Below are 20,205 nucleotides of genomic sequence, written 5' to 3' on the forward strand. Positions count from 1 at the left end.
TATGTTTAGAGGAAAAAGGGGGAGGCTTGCAAGCCGAAGAACACCATCCCAACCGTAAAGCACGGGGGTGGCAGCATCATGTTGTGGGGTTGCTTTGCTGCAGGAGGGACTGGTGCACTTCACAAAATAGATGGAGTCATGAGGGAGCGAAGATTATGTGGATATATTGAAGCAACATCTCAAGACATCAGTCAGGACGTTAAAGCTTGGTCGCAAATGGGTCTTCCAAACGTACAATGACCCCAAGCAAAGTTGTGGCAAAATGGCTTAAGGACAAGAAAGTCAAGGTATTGGAGTGGCCATCACAAATCCCTGACCTCAATCCCATAGAACATTTGTGGGCAGAACTGAAAAAGCGTGTGTGAGCAAGGAGGCCTACAAACCTGACTCAGTTACACCAGCTCTGTCAGGAGGAATGGACCAAAATTCATCCAACTTATTGTGGGAAGCTTGTGGAAGGCTACCCAAAGTTAAACAATTCAAAGGCAAAGCTACCAAATACTAATTCAGTGTATGTAAACTTCTGACCCACTGGGAATGTGATGAAAAAAATAAAAGCTGAAATATATCACTCTCTCAACTATTATACTGACATTTCACATTCTTAAAATAAAGTGGTGATCCTAACTGACCAAAGACAGGGAATTTTTACTAGGATTAAATGTCAGGAATTGTGAAAAACTGACTTTAAATGTATTTGGCCAAGGTGTATGTAAACTTCCGACTTCGAACTGTACATTGATTATATCATGCTCATGTAATCACTGTGCCATCTAATATCATCACTTTGGGGTGAGCCATAAAACTGGCTAAGGTCAAACTAGCTTACTGGGAACTTGCGTTAATGGCTTAAATCTTCACTGAGCCAAGGATGGTTTTCATTGAGTAGGCTATGGAGGTTTATACCAGTTCTGTCAATCAATTGGTCTTCATCAGTGGACAGTCAGACTATATCAGTTGGACTTTGAGTAAAATCTCTTCAGAGGCCCACATCAGCAATGATTTGTTCACTTAGTGTTGTTATTCTCTAAAATGTATGAATGTATGTTTTTCTTGTGTTCGTGATACGGATGTGTGTGTGTGGGTGTTAATAGAATACAATAAAATCCATCACTCAATCAATCAGTTTGGGAAATGGACTAGATTGTTCTGGCACAACAGTCTGCTTAAAGTGGCACTTCAGTTTCCTTTTCACCTCATTTAACATCTGATTTACTTAACAAAAGGCACATCTCAATAGGTGGTCCAGGTAAGACATGACATAGCACAAGTAGGGGAATGGGGTGCTTGCTCCTCTATTGTTCCTCAAGCAAGGGGGAGGTCAATGACATCACTACTTCCCATCAAACCAACTCCTTGAATGCCCTAGTCCTTGAAATTAGTTTGCAGTTGTGTAAAAAAATATATATATTTTGCTCTAAACTTGTATTTTTTTTGTACCGTTTATTGTGTGTAATTTACTGTATCTATATGCCTACTTGAGATATCACTTTTCAACAGGAACAGTAAAACACTTTCCTGATGACATGGAATGGGGAATAACCCACCCATACCAGACAATTTCACGTCTCCCTTCCCTGCAGAGACCAATGGACACTGAAGGGGAACCTTGCTGTGCGCCGTCTACTGCCGTCTCATCACAGATACCTGGAGAGGATTGCAATCACCACGAGCACACGCAGGCGCGCTCTTATATCTACATTTTGCCTATGCCACATCGTGTAGAATAGTCTACAGAGTCTACAGAGTATTTGTCTTGTCCCATATAGCCCAGTAGTGCACTTGTTTTTTCATTTACTGAGGCTAATTTATGCAGCTGCCATGACCATTTTATCCTGACGGGGACTGACTGATGTCTTTACTATTTCCCACTACTCTATCGCAAGAGCCTTTCGGAAGCACCTGCATCAACGCGCAAAGGAAGGAGCCCGTTGTTTTCTACCGCGGACATATGAACTCAGGACATTACGCTTTGGATTAAGGCTGCCCGTAGCCATGCAACGGCACCTCACATCAAAGATTCTGTGGGGAAGAAGATGCTGCTTTGAAACTGGAGCATTGTTAACCATGATGTAGAGGTTCCTTCCGGCTAAATCGGGTTGGATTATGTATCCCGCGATAGGCTTGCTGGCGAGTTTACGTTGCACTGTGATTTGAACCTCAGTTTTCCTAAGGTGATCCATGCCTCTGTGTTTTTGCCTTTGTCAACATGTCCCCAGCATCGGCTGCCACGGCCAGTGAGAGCAGCACCACTACCGTTCCAGAGGAGGACACAGAGGAAAGCCCCCGCGAGGAGGTGAGAGAAGAAAACCGCGTTGTATACCTTCAATTTTGCGCCTGCGGCTGCACGAGAGCTGCTAGGCGAATCGTGCAATTGGCAAAATAGTTGATATTCATATCACAGCTAAATCACCCATAACCTGAGCCCTAATCTGATTCAGAGATAACGGCTCAATTACCCACGTATAATAACCGCATTACGCGCTGCAGCAATACGGTTTTTACCGTTTATCATGTAAATTATAAATAGCCTATAATTTTGACCATATTATTCATTCAATATGTTGCGTTAGCTGTGCGTGAGTTTGCCCTTATTTTTGTCTCGTCTCCAGCCACTGTAAAACATCCCCGTTATATGGTCCCTTTTTGGTGGCTATCAAAATGATTGACAGCTCTCTGTCTGAGGAGATATCGTAATGACAGGCTATAGGCCACAACTCCTGTCAAGGCAAGGGATTATTAAAGCCCTTTAAATATTAATTTATACAGCAATAGTAACATTCTGGACGCATTTCACAAACTATTATTAATTGTAATTGCTACAATGAACCCTTGTTTTTATAGTGTCCTTCTGATCAGGGAACACTATTGTATAATTGTTTTTAATTGCTGGCGTTTTATATTTTTGAGGATTTAATAGGGTTTATTATCAGTTGATAGGATGTGTCACTAACCATTTTAATATATTCATTAGCTTACATTCACAATTCCCGTTACACTTCTGGAATAAACATAAGACTGAAGAGCTGACAATTCCAATCAGGTAGTAGGTTTAAGTATCAAGATGTGCTAATGTTTCGTCAAACTGTTGTTTTAGTTGGGCATCTCTTCCATTAGCCTTTCTATTACACTAAATTATTTGTATGTACCACAGAGCCAGTCTTAACAAGAGAGAAGTGTCAGCTTGACAGAAACTCAATTGGGGGTAATTCCACTGTAACATAGTGATGCTGAGACTCCGATTTTTCACTTTAAAATGTATGTAAAACAAAAACCAATGATTGCAAAATTAAACAATAAATACAACTCTTTGCACAAGGACTACCTTTAACAATTTCCACTGAACATTTTACAAAAACACAATTTACTTGAAGAACAGTGCATACGCAAAGTTTGGTAACAGAATGAGGGTTTGTGCTGATGATGCCATCATTCTGTTACCAAACTTTGCATGTGCAACGTTTTCTCGTAATTTCACAAAATGGTTGTTTTATAACATATTGTACCCTATAAAAATAGGTCATTTACAAGTGGAAACACCATGTCACAGGTTGTGTGAATGAAAGCCTGTCAATCTGACAGTGTGAACCCAGAGAAACCCTAAAGTAATCGGGTAGAAAGTGGGACACTTCTTTACCCTCACTTTGTGCTTCATCAACACCATTTGTTGAACACACCTCTGGTGAAAATCAGACCACCTGAGTGTCATCCTTATGGCTGTTTTCTGCTCCTACAGAATTCATTAGGAAGTAGGCATTATCCACAAAGAAGACATTATCCATGAAGTAGGCATTATCCACCCACACAGCAAGACAATCATTTTTCATATCATTATTTCATTGTATAGTATTAATTCAGCTGCCTCCACATTGGTGATCATTTAATTGCCTGGTGCATTTTCCCTAGCTTCACCATTTTACCATGAAGATTCCCACAGCTTTCATCAAATGAAGCTTAAAATGTCAGTCGAAAGGACTGCAATGCCTTCCTAATAAAAAATATTCATCAAGTTACATCTAGAATTGACTGAAAAATGTCTGTACCTGCTATCCTGCTTTCCTCTAAGTTTTCCCAAACACTACAGCCTGTTTCTGCGTTGTTGAGGCAAGTGGTCATGATCAATATACGATGTATTGATTTTTGCTATGCATGATATACATCGGACCAGAATAGATCATCAGACCAGATGATATCTTTCCTCAGGCACCTCGAGATGCTCAGAGCTTGAACATTCCCTACTGCCATAGGTAAGGACAGGTATGCTGTATAACACAATGTGAAACATTATCTGTTGGACACCAGGCAAATGCACAAAAATAGTAGAAGAAATAAAAGTATTTCCTTCAAATTAAAAGTCTAAAAGAAAATGTAGTGCAATATCCACTGTGCAAACACAACGTGTATCCCTTCAAAACTGTAGAATGTTAGATGAGTACCAAAGGACACCCCCATCCTCTACAATCAATCATGATCTCATGTCATGCTGCTTAAACTCATATTACTTTATGCTCAATTCAAAAAGAGGGCACTACAGCTCCATGCAACAGGAGCTGGAAAGTGTGTTATGTTAGATTGATTATGGTGCTGGCTCGAGTTTATCCACTGCCAGTGAGTGAATAATATTCCATTGCAGTAGCATATCAACAGAAGGGGAAGTTCAGTGCTAAGCCCTCTGGCCTGTGGGGCGTCATGTTGACAGGGGGCATAGGGACCATGTCATGTGACAAGGTAGGGGGAGGATAATTATGGAGAAGGAACATCTATTATTTACTCAGTGCTGTCATGTTAGGAGCACGGCTTGCTCATGTGTTTTTCTGCTCACGACATATCAGAGATGGACTTTTGTAAAAACCTGGAATACAGTTTGGCGAAACCTGTATTTAAATCCCCAAAAAGGTTGTCTATACAGTACTATCCTGTATTATACACTGGGTGGTTCGAGCCCTGAATGCTGATTGGGTGAAAGCTGTGGTATATCGTATACCATAGGTATGACAAAACATTTATTTTTACTGTTTTAATTACATTGGTAACCAGTTTATAATAGCAATAAGGCACCTCCGGGTTTGTGGTATAATATATACCACGGTTAAGGTCTGTATTCACGCACTCTGCGTTGCTTCGTGCATAAGAACCACACCCCCTCGTGCCTTATTGCATAAATAACCTATGCAACGAAAAATAACCATTGAAGCATGATGCCTCCTCTTCATAGCTGGTTGCAATGTCCTGCCTACCCTCTGTAGGCTACTGTTTAGTTCCAACAAATTCATCCTCTGCCAAAAGTATCACCCCATGATGTCCAGGCAGCGAGCCTCCTGTACTATACACCATTAAGCCAATCAATCTCTGCCCCCTGTGTGATGACTGATATGCAAATGTAGGAATGGACTGCGCTATAATCCAACCACCCTGAGGCTTTTGGATCCCTTTCCAAGCGTGTGGGCAGGATGCACTCCCATAAGGTGTGACCAGCTCCTGATGCATTTCGCTACACTCGCATTAACATCTGCTAACCATGTGTATGTGACAAATAAAATTTGATTTGATTTTGATGCAGGCACTGGGGCTTGCGGTGCCCTGGGGTGGAAAAGGTACCACCAGCTTCATTGTGCCTGGATGAAATGGCTGCATGATTTCTTCTGGATGGTTTGCTCTCTTAACGGTTCACAATTTTGGAATCCAAAGTGTTTTAGATATGTTTAAATAAATACTATTTATATGAGTAAAACATTATTTTGTAGCTAATAACACTAATTTCACTTTTATTAATGCTATTGTATATTTGATCAGAAGACTCCTATATACACAAACATAGGGCCATAAACTGGGAGTGCTTCACACTCACTTGAAATTGCTGGTAGTATCTGTGAGATACTTCATGGCGAGAAACGCATGACATGTTTTCTCAGTGGCCTGGAATGGAAACAAGCAGATTCTCATGAAAAAGTTCAGATGAAGTGTTTGAGCCGTTTGATCTTAACAAGCAAAGACATGATCAAGCGGCTCCCTGCTTAGGCATAAGATACGTTAATGCACTTAGAATGCTGACTATTTCTCTAAATATTTCATGTGTTGCAAAGAGAAGGTGCTTTTAGTGTTTCTATAGAGTTATTTCAAAGATAGCTATTATTTAAAAAATCCATTGATTCATTCTCATCAGGTATTTGAAATGTATTTTGTCCACAATGCTTGCAGGTATGTTTTCACAGACTCAGATTGGTATTTTCTCTCTCTGTTTCCCTCTGTGCAGCAGCGGCCCCTGAAGCAGTCGCTCAGTAAATCCCTGTGCAGGGAGAGCCACTGGAAATGCCTGATCCTGTCCCTGCTCATGTATGGCTGCGTGGGGGCCATGACCTGGTGCCACGTGACCAAGGTGACGCGCCTCTCTTTCGACAGTGCCTACAAGGTCAAGTCCATGATGTACCACGAAAGCCCCTGCTCCAATGGTTACATCTACATCCCTGTGGCCTTCATGGTCATGCTCTACGTGGTCTACCTGGTGGAGTGCTGGCACTGCCACACCCACAACCAGCTACAGCACAAGGTGAACGTGGAGAGTGTGGGAGAGCGTGTCGGGCGCATGCAGCAGGCCACGCCCTGCATCTGGTGGAAGGCCATCAGCTACCACTATGTGCGGCGGACGCGACAGGTAACACGCTACCGTAACGGAGACGCATACACCACCACGCAGGTGTACCACGAGCGCGTCAACACGCATGTGGCCGAGGCGGAGTTCGACTACAGCAACTGTGGTGTGAAGGACATATCCAAGCAGCTGCAGGGCCTAGACTGCTTCCCTGTCACGAAGCTGAGGTTCACCAAGTGCTTTAGCTTCGCCAACGTGGAGTCGGAGAACGCCTACCTGACTCAGCGGGCCCGCTTCTTCACTGAGAATGAGGGCCTGGACGACTACATGGAGGCCCGCGAGGGAATGCACCTGAAGAATGTAGACTTTAAGGAGTACATGATTGCCTTCTCGGATCCGGACCACCTGCCCTGGTACGTGTCCAACTACGTGTTCTGGACAGCCGCCGCCTTCACCTTCTCCTGGCCGCTGCGCGTGCTAACCGAGTACCGCACGGCCTACGTCCATTACCACGTGGAGAAGTTGTTCGGCTTCGATTATGTCCCTGTCACACCATCTGAGGAGCGACCATACTGCCGCCACATCCCTCGGGTCAACACCATCGACAGCACCGAGTTGGAGTGGCACATCCGCTCCAACCAGCAGCTGGTTCCCAGCTATTCAGAGGCTGTACTCATGGACCTGGCTCAGCTCTCGTCAGGTGGCGGCGGCAATGCCAACACCTACTCAGTGTGCGGCGGCTACGGCAGCTACCGGCAGAACTGCGAGCGCTGCCACCGCACCATCAGCAGCTCGTCCATCTTCTCGCGCAGCGCCCTGAGCATCTGCACTGGGACTAGCCCGCGCATCCCCTTCAGCGGCAGCCGCTTCTCGCTGTCGCGGCTGTACGGATCACGGCGCAGCTGCCTGTGGCGGAGCAGCGGCAGCCTCAACGAGACATCGTGCCCCACAGAGAGCACGCGCTGCCTGACACCATCGGGCCAGCTGACTAGTGAGGAGAATCCGCCGGACTACCAGGACGCGCTCTACTTCCCTGTGCTCATCGTGCACCGCAACGAGGGCTGCCTGAACCACTCGCTGCACAGGAATGGATCCTGCGTGGAGACCTCTATATGACGCAGCACTGGGCCTCCCAGTCCAGACCTGAACAAGGAATGTAATGTTACTGTCCTTTCTCTGGGAGGACACTGACTGGATAATGAACCTTCCTTTTGGATCTTTTTTTCCTCTCCATTAGACCACAGAACACATGACACACCAGTGGCATTCCGGAACCCTTCCAGACCTCTTCCAACACTGTTTATCAAAGACAGTACTGAGTTAAATGCACATTGAATGCTCACTCCACCTTTTCCATAACTTCCTTTGCAGCCCAGCTCATCTCACATGAGATGCCCTCCAGTGATATGTTCATCATAGTAAGTAATAGACTATGTAACTATCTCAAAGCATGTATGAAAAAAACACATTCATAGGCAAAATCAGAGTCTGCGACAAATGGACATAATGATCTGAGAATGATATTTGGGAGGACATATGTTGCGCGGAATGCACACCACCACCATTCTGGACCAATCACAATGCTCTGTTCATATCAGTTTGTGTTTCCTTAACCAAAGTGTCATGTTAGCTTCCACAATCTATAAATAGATAACATGAAAAAGCAAAGTATACTAACAAACATTTAGCCAGAGAATAAACTCCACCTTAAATCATAGTGCATTTTGCTGTTGTCATAACCAGGTAGCAAAGAACTGCAATTGGAACATCTGTTTTCAAAGTTGGATAAAATGTGTTATTTTGTAAGAGTCTTAGAAGGGATGCCTTGTGACTGAAAATCCCCAACACAGCTCAAGACAGCTCAATGGTAGAGGCCTCCAACACAGCTCGACTAGAGGCCTTCATTGGAGATGACTCATAAGTGGGGCATGAGTTTAAGGAACATAAACATGATTTATTCAAGCCTTAGAGAGCAATTTGGAGATGGGAAGGAAAACCATGACGCCACATTAAATAATTGAGAAAGAAAAGAAAAGTTTAAAACATCTGACTTATTTTTCTAGTAAATGCATTACTGGATATTTTAAATTATGTTGCAGATATCAAAGTAAATTCATACAGTCCATAATTTGTTTCCCCTCTAGCTCATAGTTCTCAATGAAAAGCCTTAGACGCAGATCTACATTTTGTATTAAAACATTACAATTTGAAACACATTTGGGGATATGTGATGGTGTAGTTGTTTGTTTTGAGGCCAACAAGAGATCTTTTTACGGAATTAATGTTCTTTCAAGATAATGATGATGAGAGATACAGCAGTTACAACATCCAGTTAATTAGCAACGGGAATCAAATACCACAGGATGCAATAACATTCCCACTTCCTGACCCTCTAAATATAGTAACATAGTCAGATCCATGAATAATTTAGATCAGGAGGACTAAATGGTACAAATACTTCAAACTGAATCCATGAGAGAAGTCTTTCATCGCATCATTTTCCTTACTGTCAAAATTACTCTTCACTACATGTTAATGCATTTCTGATTGACTTAATACATACAACATCAATGTGATTATATCATGTCAGCTCAGCTGTCAATAATAACCTCAGCATTGCATATCTCCTATTTCCAATTCATATTTGAACACAAAATTATTATTAATTACTATATGAACAATAATTTCCTTCAAACTACCTCTTCTTTGTTTTCGTGATTTAAGTGCCTGACTGTGGGTGCTTTAAAGTTTGGTTTAAAACCACACCTAAACCACATAGCACACCTACCAATTCATCCAAAACCACACCTAAACATACTGTAGATCACCTACCCATTCATCCAAAACCACACCTAAACAACATACTGTAGCTCATCTACCCATTCATCCAAAACCACACCTAAACAACATACTGTAGCTCACCTACCCATTCATCCATCCATCCATCCATCCATCCATTCATCCAACCAGAAATACAAAGGCAGCAACAGAGCAACTCAACTTTCACTGCATCTCTTCTAAGTAGCAATATCCTGATGAGACAGGACATTCAATTGAGGCTGGCACCAATGATCAGGCCCTGAAAACTCCAAGATGTGCTTTGTCTATTGTCAGAAAAAGTAGGTTTAAAAGCAAGACCAAGTGCTGATTCTGATGATGCCTATCAGAAACAGCCATCACAGAGACCCAAAATAGACTGAGGGCTGTGTTCAAACACTGATAATGTCAGCTTTAGTAATAAACCAGGAGGATTTTTGAAGATATGACAATAAACATGATCACAACTGAACAAATGTTCTATGTACTAAAGGCTTATTTCCACTAGCAAAGTCTCAAAGCAAGGCAAGGTAAATAATATTTAAAAATAAGTTCAATAAATAAATGTGTAGAATTCACACCTAGGACCAATCACTTATAAAGTACACAGAAAGGGTGCCCAACTCATGGGGCATCAGCCTAGTGGTTAGAGCGTTGGACTAGTAACCGGAAGGTTGCAAGTTCAAACCCCCGAGCTGACAAGGTCCAAATCTGTCGTTCTGCCCCTGAACAGGCAGTTAACCCACAGTTCCTAGACCGTCATTGAAAATAAGAATTTGTTCTTAACTGACTTGCCTAGTTAAATAAAAAATAAAATAAAAATGAAGTGAAAAATCCAACCCACTTCTCCCAGTCCACTGAAATATACGCACACATTTTGTAAATAACTCTTTAAATGGGTTTGAAGGTAGCGGCCAAAGGGCTTTGTTGCTGTGATCAAACTAAAGCTAACCCTAGGAGCTGGAGTCAATATGGCCCGGGATAAGAGCTAAGCTGACAGCTAGCCAGTCACTTCTGGCCAAGAGGTCTCTGCTATTTAACAGAAAACAACTCTGATGAATTCAGGGTGACGGCAGAGCTCAGTAATCTATGCCCAGGACTCATACTTACAATTCACACATTGTTATTAGATCTATATACACAAAGGATAGATAGGCCTTTCTCCATTTTATGCATCCTACTGACCTCAGATTCTCACAGCCATTCCCGTTCTTATCTCAGAAATGACTAGCATTATTGACTGATGTGGATATGTGATTGAATTGACTGTAAACATTGGATTGACCACTTAATAATCCAATGCTGTCAAAGAAACTCATTCTGCTCATTCTGACAAAACATACACCTATTTTGTGAAATCCGCTGATCATCCCACAAACAAAAATTGCATTAACAATATACTGGTAGATCTCTAGCAGAGAGTGTAATAGCATTTCTTTCTCTTGATGTGTTTCTTCCTTGCACCCTACTACCTTTATAACGTCACTTGCCACTGGCCATTTTAGGGAACTAGATGCGAAGCAATTAAAGGAAGTTGTTCAACCTCTATCCCATTTTCTCGACAATAAACCAAAAAACACTTTAGCTATACAATAAAGCAGCAAACAAAAATACACACCATTCATAACCACAAGACACTAAGTCCTGTCATGGTTAGTTGTGGCTCACCTCATCTAAAGCGCATCTATGCAACCCCCATAACCAACTCAGGAGTGTAGTCAGGATATCCACCTTACATTTGTCATAAATTCTACCCCTTAACTTTTTCTTATTATCCCTGTCAGCTGACTTGACAGTGCTGTTTGATTTGTTTTCCAGATAGGAGGCTATGAGGATGCACTTAAGTGCCCATATTCACAGTCTCAGAGTAGGAGTGCTGATATAGAATCATTTTTGAGATCATCTTTCAGATCATAATTAAAAAGGGGAGACCTGATCCTAGATCAACACTCCTAGGTATCGGTCTGCTCTGCAGTTCCTTCAAGTGTCAGAGGCTTTGACCGTGTGTATCAGCTGAAACTAATGGCGTCCTTTATGGGGTTTTAATCACGGCATGTGACACAGCTCTGGAACCATACTGATGCTCCTATAGCAGATGATGGAAGGTTATTATAACCTAGCTGGAGGTCACGCACGTCATGGGAAGCACAGTTCACTCAGTCACAGAAATACCTCTTTATTTAGATCACTCCTATTATGTCTGGGATGGGCTGAAGTTTGGGGCTTCACTATTTGCTGTTTCCAGAGTTTTAGACTTCAACAATGGTCAAAAAAAGATAGTGATACCGGCATTACATTACAGACTCAATAGTCCATTGCTCACTGACCAGCCTCTCACTAATAAAAAAAAAAGTTAATTTAATGTAGATAAAACAGTTATATCAGATGGCGTCACTGTGATATGTAATTGTGTACAAATAAAAGTGTTTAACAGTGCTATGTTTACTAACCATGAAACAATAAATAGTATACAAGTACAGCAAACCAAGGTTATCAAACTGACTTTTTTTAGTGACAATTCAGAAAACTGAAAATCTTTTCCTACCACAGACTGTTAACTTCGAACCCTTTATCCTAATGTAACATAGAACTAGGCTTGCAAAATTCCGGTAACTTTCCCCAAAATCCCAGTTGGTAAATTCCCAGAAACAGGAGGGCATAACCAGGAAATCCTGAATCTTCCAACCAGGATTTCTGAAAGACCTGGGAATTTTGAGAAATTTAGCGGAATTTTGCAACCCTACATGGAACCCTTTATTGTGTGTACAAAGTGGAGTAATACCTTATAATACTGTATGTACTCACACCCATAATGCATTTGGGGCTCCTTTTTTTATAATGTTGTGTATAATTTTGTGGCTTAAAACAGGATTGCAGGAGAACGCTTTTGTACTGTAAGTAATACAGAGATTGTAGGTTAGGACTGTCGTCGTGTTTCTTGTGCTTAGTCGATTGTGTCACCAGTAAATGCATAAAATGTGGTGTTTTATTAAACACGGCTAATCCTCAAATGTACTCGACAACAGGGAAGTGTTTCGGGTTTTCAGATCAACAATCGACACATTTCTATATAAAATGGTGTTGTACAAGGAAAATGAATCTTGTAAATACAGTACAATTTCAATTGCAGACCCTGCAGCCAATCTGATGCTGTATGAGATATACACTTACTTTGCAATGGCAGAGCACTGTTGATTATTTCCTTCAACGTTATTGGTATGTTTTAACACTCTTTCTTGATAGGGGAAAGGCTGGAAGAGATAACACATTTTTGTATGGAGGTCAAAGCCGCAGATTTGAGTGCAGACAACTTTTTACATAAGGAAGCCAACCGCTGACTTATTTGATCAATATTCCACTATCTTAGACTGTCATTCAGGCTAGTTACATTGGTTGCGTCCCAAATGGCACCCTATTTCCTATGTAGTGCTCTACTTTCAAACATATCCCTCGGGGTTTGCAGATCTATGTGTTCTGGGCCTTGGTCAAAAGTAGTACACTCTCTAGGGAATAGGGTGCCATTTGAGACACACATTTTGTTAAGTTTATTCTGACCATACTGAGAACATTGCTCTGCCTGCATTATTCTTACTCTCTCAATGTCATAGATTGCTGGTCCTTGCAGCAAGATCTAGTCAGGAAACATGTTTTGTACTGCCTAGGTAAGGTGGATCACAGGTTGAGTGTGTGAGTACTAAATAATAAATATAAGGCAAAACTGCAAGTCTGCATGTACAGTTGAAGTCGGAAGTTTACATACACCTTAGCCAAATACATTTAAAAACTTAGTTTCACAATTCCTGACATTTAATCCTAGTAAAAATTCCCTGTCTTAGGTCAGTTAGGATCACCACTTTATTTTAAGAATGTGAAATTTCAGTATAATAGTAGAGAGAATGATTTATTTCAGCTTTTATTTCTTTCATAACATTCCCAGTGGGTCAGAAGTTTACATACACTCAATTAGTACTTGGTAGCTTTGCCTTTAAATTGTTTTACTTGGGTCAAACGTTTCGGGTAGCCTTCCACAAGCTAACCACAATAAGTTGGGTGAATTTTGGCCCATTCCTCCTGACAGAGCTGGTGTAACTGAGTCAGGTTTGTAGGCCTCCTTGCTCACACATGCTTTTTCAGTTCTGCCCACAAGTTTTCTATAAGATTGAGGTCAGGGCTTTGTTATGGCCATACCAATACCTTGACTTTGTTGTCCTTGAGCCATTTTGCCACAACTTTGGAAGTATGCTTGGGGTCATTGTCCATTTGGAAGACCCATTTGCGACCAAGCTTCAACTTCCTGACTGATGTCTTGAGATGTTGCTTCAATATATCCACATAATGTTCGTTCATCATGATGCCCTCTATTTTGTAAAGTGCACCAGTCCCTCCTGCAGCAAAGCACCCACACAACATGATGCTGCCACCCCCGTGCTTCACAGTTGGCATGGTGTTCTTCGGCTTGCAAGCCTCTCCCTTTTTCCTCCAAACAGAACAACGGTCATTATGGCCAAACAGTTCTACTTTTCTTTCATCAGACCAGAGGACATTTCTCGAAAAAGTACAATCTTCGTCCCCATGTGCAGTTGCAAACCGAAGTCTGGCTTTTTTATGGTGGTTTTGGAGTCGTGGCTTCTTCCTTGCCGAGCGGCCTTTCAGGTTATGTCGATATAGGACTCGTTTTACTGTGGATATAGATAATTTTGTACCTGTTTCCTCCAGCATCTTCACAAGGTCCTTTGCTGTTGTTCTGGGATTGATTAGCAATTGATTAGCACTTTTCACACCAAAGTACGTTCATCTCTAGGAGACAGAACGCGTCCCCTTCCTGAGTGGTACGACGGCTGCGTGGTCCCATGGTGTTTATACTTTCGTACTATTGTTTGTACAGATGAACGTGGTACCTTCAGGCATTTGGAAATTGCTCCCAAGGATGAACCAGACTTGTGGAGGTCCACATTTTTTTTTCTGAGGTCTTGGCTGATTTCTTTTGATTTTCCCATGATGTCAAGCAAAGAGGCAGTGAATTTGAAGGAAGGCCTTGAAATCCATCCACAGGTCCACCTCCAATTGACTCAAATGATGTCAATTAGCCTATTAGAAGCCTCTAAAGCCATGACATGCTTTTCTGGAATTTTCCAAGCTGTTTAAAGGCACAGTTAACTTAGTATATGTAAACTTCTGACCTACTGGAATTATGATACAGTGAATTATAAGTGAAATAATCTGTCTATAAACAATTGTTGGAAAAATGACTTGTGTCATGCACAAAGTAGATTTCCAAACCGACCTGACAAAACTATAGTTTGTTAATTAACAAGTGGAAGAAAAACAAGTTTTAATGACTCCAACCTAAGTGTATGTAAACTTCTGACTTCAACTGTATATTGACACTATCACAATGTTGCCTTGATGTTGCATAATACAGTTACAATGACTGCAAACCAAATCTGTGTATCAAAAGTGGAAAAAGGCTAACTCAATAAAACAGCTTGTGAAATTGTTGAAACATAATGTGTCTTTTTACATATGACATATAACATGTACACACGGAAACCCATGTGGTAGAAGAATATAAAGCCTATATTTACCAGTATATCCAACTTTCCAACCTAATTTATATGCTATTATAAACTAGGTGGTTCAAGCCCTGAATGCTAATTGGCTGACAGCCGTGGTATACCACGGGTATGACAAAACATTTATTTTTACAGCTCTAATTATGTTGGTAACCCATTTATAATAGCAATAAGGCATCTTGGGGGTTTGTGGTATATGACCAATATACCACAGCTAAGGGCTGTATCCAGGCACTGTGCGTTGCGTCGTACCCAAGAACAGCCCTTAGCCATGGTATATTGGCCATATACCACACCCCCTTGGGCCTTATTCCTTAAATATATAACTCCACTTTGTACATTTACTAAACAGTGAATACAAACAATGAGTAGCCTACATAGTGAAGGTGCCCCATAGCTCAGTGGTGGATCTCAACAACCTGAAGTCATCCCAGAATAACACTTATGTCAGTATTCATCCCTGACCTTCGGACCAAGCCCATTTATTACATCCTAATAGACTGGGGTTATTTTCCATGGGCCAAAGATACAGTGGTGTAGCCTATTTAGCTAACTTCTGATTTCAGTGGTAACGCATTACAGACATCGCTACATTTAACAACTTTGCAGATAGGATGCCTACTATTTGTTTCATGTCTACAATATATGACAAAGTGGCACTTTGGTGAACACAAATGGGCTGTATGTTTATATGAATGAAAGAAAATGTATTTTCATGTCAAATCGCCAGCTGGCAACCCATCCCCCAATGGGATTAATTGACACATAAACAAACATTACAATAATTCACTGTGATAATTCAGTGATGATTCTTCTTCTTTGTATTTAATAATGCTCTGAGGTTTAGGCTAGGTTCTCTCCTGTGTTGTGTTTCCTGTGTGCTTGGTTCTGATTGTTGCGTACCACCTGGCTGATGCAGTAGTCGCTCTCCTGGCCCACCTCTGTCAGGCGGATATCACACTCCACCATGCTGCTGTTGTGACACATGCCCTCCTCCAACACTTTACCACCATCCTGAAATGAACACACACAAAACACAATGCACACGGCAGTTGGTTAATACACCACAGATATTGTATGATGCCAAACGCATCCTCACCACCACAGTTTTTGCTCAGCACTGAAAGTGTGCCATCTTGAAAAGCTGACATGGACACTTTTTTAGGATTGTAATAACAGTGGACTAACACTGAAATATAGTTTATTTGAGTCAGATTTTCACTTAGTCTCCCACTGACATAAGTGCATTAAGTGGGAGTTAGGATTCTCACACTGTCTGACATCACACCGTAATCTCAGTCTGGAGAAACTTGGAACAGCTGGGGTCAAGGCTACATAGTATGTAAGAGGACATGAAGGATGGTTTCAGTCCTTGAAACCACTGGCTGAATTTACTGTGGGCTACGGTGTCATACAAGGCCTCTCCAATGGCCTATTGTACTGTCAACAGTGTTTTATTGTCATGTCTGAGACAAGCGTTTTTCTATTTCAGCGTACACTATACCAAGGTCAGACAGACATTTTGATGCACGTGACAGTTTTGCTATGCGGGTGATTTTTCACCCTGTGCACTCCAGTTCCACTTCCTGGGATGAACCTGACATCTGAAAGGGGAAGCTGCACGAGAGAGAGGGAACAATTACATCCCATTGGAAAACAACTCCTACTTAGCTTTCCATTCTTGTGTATTTCTGGCATGCATATGAATAATTGAAGATGCAAACAGCTTGGATTGTAGAGCTAACATTTGCCTGTTTACTTTCCCATTGGAACCAAGTCTGTATAAAATGCCCTCTCTTTGTTGCATGTTTGATCCGTTATTTGTAGTTGTTGAACTATAGTACCACCTGAAAGGTGTTAGCAGCAGATATAACGTGGATGCTTCGTTATGCCTACCATATTACAACTTGACTTACCGTTAAATTAGTGACAATTGTTAAATGTTGAATCAGTAATGTGTTTCACTGAATCTAAAGCTGAATGATCTAAAACAAAACCAACCTTTAAAACAGTACAGTACTATACAATACAGCAGACAGATCATACGATGAAGTTTGTGTCTGAGGTAAGCGCCAGCACTCACCATACCCAGCCTGTTACAGGACAGGTTGATGCTCCTCAGCGTATTATTCTGGACCAGGACTTGGGATAGGACCGTGGCTGTGGGCTCTGTCATTTCGTTGCCTCCCAGGTGCAGCCATTTCAGGGTGCGGTTCTTCAGCAGGGCCTGGGCGATGGCCTGGCCACCTTCGTCCCCCAGCCGGTTCAGACGCAGGTTGAGGGACAGCAGGCTGGAGTTCTTGGCCAGGGCATAGGCTATAGCCTGGGCCCCCGGCCCCCGAATGTTGTTGTCGTAGACAGTGAGTCTCTCCAGCTTACTCCTGGTTAGTTTCATTTCATTTTCAATAATTACAGGAGAAAATGTGATAAAAGGAAAGGATGAAATAGTATGAAAAAATGTATAAAAATAAAGTTAATGAAAATATGTAAATCATTATTTTAATATGTTGGAAACCCGTTGTATAAAAGTGATAATACCCTCGAAGCCGGTGTTTGGAGAATATATTGGCACTGTTTGCCGGACCTCAACTTCATCTTGGGCCTAACAACACCAGTGCCATTATATCCTCCTAACACTGGCTTCTCTGGCATTATCACTTAAAGGGAACACGTGCAGGTGAGGTAGGCAACCTGACAAAATCACACCTGTTGAGCAGCTTGCCGATGGCCCGGGCGCCCCGGTCCCCGATGAGGTTGTGGGAGAGGTTGAGCTCCCTGAGGGACGGGTGGTCCAGGAGGTTCTTCACAAGCTGACGACACTTCTCGTCATCCACTTTGCTTTGGTGGATCCTCAGCACCTGCAGCAATAGCATAGTATGGGGCGGGTAGATCTACATGTTAAAAAAAATATATAAAACAGCAAGCTGGAATCAAACGTCATTCTTTCCTCTGATAAAAGATAATAGCCCACAGCATCACATTTTGTTCTAACAGTTTTGCTCAATTCATTCTAATCAACCTAGCAATTACGACACAGCCCTCACTATTGTCATTGGTTGCACTAATTTAACTGTTGGTCGACATAACCTGGTTCAAGCATTCATGACGCATTGATGTCAAGACCTTGGTGTTTTTTTACCCAATAAATGACTGGGAGGATATACATATGGATTGTGCGACTCTCTTTGTTTTTATAGCTTAGTTTATTTTCCATTAGTCAGCACCTCTACATTAAATCATTTTCTCTGGGTGTGCACCAGCTCATGCTTTTTATGTGGTATTATATTATGCCAAGTAGCCAAGAAGCAATGAATCCCTGTGCTGTAGCATAATAACAGTTGTGTCATACAAGGAAAGGTGTTTAGGGTTTCAGCCTCAGGTATTGTTGTACTTCCTTTGATGTAAGTAGAGAATTATAATACTTCTGTGATACTGCAGTTAGTTAGTTTCACCTCATTTGAAACAGAATCTTTGTTACTGATGCTTACTGAGGAAGTGTATGACACAGAGCAGAACAGAAATGCCCCAGACGACCTGACTCCATCTTGTATAGGAAAGCAGAGCAACAAAGCCAAAGGGCACCATGCCAGTGAACACTGAGAGGGAGTCGATCGATACTCACCCTCAAGGTCTTACAGGACTTCAAGGCCTTGGCCAGAGACGCGCAGTCGCGGAAGGTGAACTCAAAGAGGTTCCACTCAAAGTTCATGCCGCATCCCTTGACCCGGTAGACCACGTGAAACTCCTCCAGATGGCTCAGCTTGTCCAGCAGGATGCCAAAGTCAAAGTGATCCATGGATGGCCCATCCATGCCCATGTCGCTGGCCGAGTCCGAGTTGTCATCGTCCTCTGACTTCTGGGGTTCCTTGATTGGCGGCATCAGCTGTGAGATGTCCAGCCTCTTCACGTAGTTCCGGCACAGAGGCACCATGCCCAGCACCGTCTTAGGGTCAGTGGCATCAGGAATGTAGAGCTCGATGATGTTCTCCAGGTGCCTCTCAAAGAACATGCGCTTCCAGCTGTGGCCGTATGAGGAGACGTCACACAGGCCCCAGCGCTGTTTGCAGCAGCGCTTCCAGTAGCCTTCGTCACTGATCAGATTGGCAGTCACCTGCAGTGGCAGGGACGGTGAGAGCCTCTCCAGGACATAGTCTTTGTGCCTGGGAAGAAGTTCTTTGAGGATGGGCTTCTCTGTGACCAAGATATAGAGGTTGAATTATGTGATCAAATAAACAACTGACTTGATTCATTGACTGAATAAATAACGTAGAACATATATAATAAAACATACCCTCAAAGTTTCTCACTATGTGTTGCAGGCAGAGGTTGGATAAAAGGGGCACTACAGTGAGGGACCACTCTGGATCTTCTGCAATGATCCTGCGCATCTTCCTGGGGTCTGCAGCCAAGTTGAGTTTTGCTACTGGGGGATACATGCCAGCCCCAGGAGACTTGGACATTGTTGCAGTCATGCTTGGGAATTTTGGGGGGAATTACCTGTTCAATATAAGAACAGTTTAACCAGAGAGAATTCTCAAAATGCAATGTTAGAGTTTGCAAATAAACCATAGTCAAATATAGTATTACTGCCACATTAATTTAAATATATCATAAACACTTTTGAGCAGGGATTCTGTAACTTGTTGGGCCCCATCTATCTAGCTACCTTGAACTAATGCTGGCATTATCAGCCCTTCCAAACATGAAAGCTAAGGTTAGTTAGCCTAACTAAATTAGTAACTTATCAGCCAACTAACGTTAGCTAACTTTAGCTAAGTTATTTGCCATAGCAGGATAGCTAACTTTAGCTAAGTTATTTGCCATAGCAGGATAGCTAACTTTAGCTAACGCTGCAATGCATAGCTAACCAAATGCTGCAAATTCTCTATTTATCTGATAACGAGTGCACATGTTAGCTAGCTTACCTTGCTTTGCCTTTGCTCGACCGACGTTGCCGTGGTTACAAACAAGCACACTTGCTCGTGGGAGAAACGCCCCGGGTGGGAAGTGGTATCCACTAGAATCCACAGCCACAAGGCCAAAATTGGCTATATCGTAAAAAAATGTATGAAATGTTTTGCTTCCATACGCATAATTTATATTTCCATAAAACATTTGAAATTGGTGGTAGAAGTACTGGCTAGTTATCAGGGGTAGAAAAACCAGTACAAGATGTTGATACCATGTTACCCTACAACCCCAACCCACATCCTTAATGAATGTAGC

The 20,205-nt window shown here is 42.2% G+C and overlaps 2 protein-coding genes across 2 annotated transcripts; one reads left to right on the top strand and one right to left on the bottom strand.

Annotated features, from left to right (window-relative positions):
- The first annotated feature begins 1,865 nt into the window (after positions 1 to 1,865).
- Positions 1,866 to 15,578, top strand: LOC135506126 (transmembrane protein 151B-like). Its single transcript, XM_064925580.1, has 2 exons — positions 1,866 to 2,296; positions 6,254 to 15,578. The coding sequence occupies exons 1-2, from the start codon at positions 2,210 to 2,212 to the stop codon at positions 7,703 to 7,705; spliced, it is 1,539 nt and encodes a 512-aa protein (XP_064781652.1). The 5' UTR covers positions 1,866 to 2,209; the 3' UTR covers positions 7,706 to 15,578.
- Positions 15,579 to 15,787: 209 nt separating this feature from the next.
- Positions 15,788 to 19,451, bottom strand: LOC135506127 (dynein regulatory complex subunit 5-like). Its single transcript, XM_064925581.1, has 5 exons — positions 19,271 to 19,451; positions 18,602 to 19,170; positions 17,686 to 17,837; positions 17,063 to 17,360; positions 15,788 to 15,993 (listed from the first exon to the last, which is right to left on the bottom strand). Exons 1-5 carry the CDS (start codon positions 19,449 to 19,451, stop codon positions 15,823 to 15,825), a joined length of 1,371 nt encoding a protein of 456 aa, XP_064781653.1. The 3' UTR covers positions 15,788 to 15,822.
- Between the last annotated feature and the right edge of the window lie 754 nt (positions 19,452 to 20,205).

The sequence above is a fragment of the Oncorhynchus masou genome, chromosome 19 (genome assembly GCF_036934945.1).
Source record: "Oncorhynchus masou masou isolate Uvic2021 chromosome 19, UVic_Omas_1.1, whole genome shotgun sequence".
Taxonomy (NCBI): Eukaryota; Metazoa; Chordata; class Actinopteri; order Salmoniformes; family Salmonidae; genus Oncorhynchus; species Oncorhynchus masou.

Coding starts and splice junctions, on each gene's coding strand:
- LOC135506126 (XM_064925580.1), top strand. CDS start 2,210: ATGTCCCCAGCATCGGCTGCCACGGCCAGTGAGAGCAGCACCACTACC. Junction 2,297..6,253: donor AGGAAAGCCCCCGCGAGGAG/GTGAGAGAAGAA, acceptor CCCTCTGTGCAG/CAGCGGCCCCTGAAGCAGTC.
- LOC135506127 (XM_064925581.1), bottom strand. CDS start 19,451: ATGACTGCAACAATGTCCAAGTCTCCTGGGGCTGGCATGTATCCCCCA. Junction 19,171..19,270: donor CATAGTGAGAAACTTTGAGG/GTATGTTTTATT, acceptor TCTTGGTCACAG/AGAAGCCCATCCTCAAAGAA. Junction 17,361..17,685: donor ATCGGCAAGCTGCTCAACAG/GTGTGATTTTGT, acceptor GAAACTAACCAG/GAGTAAGCTGGAGAGACTCA.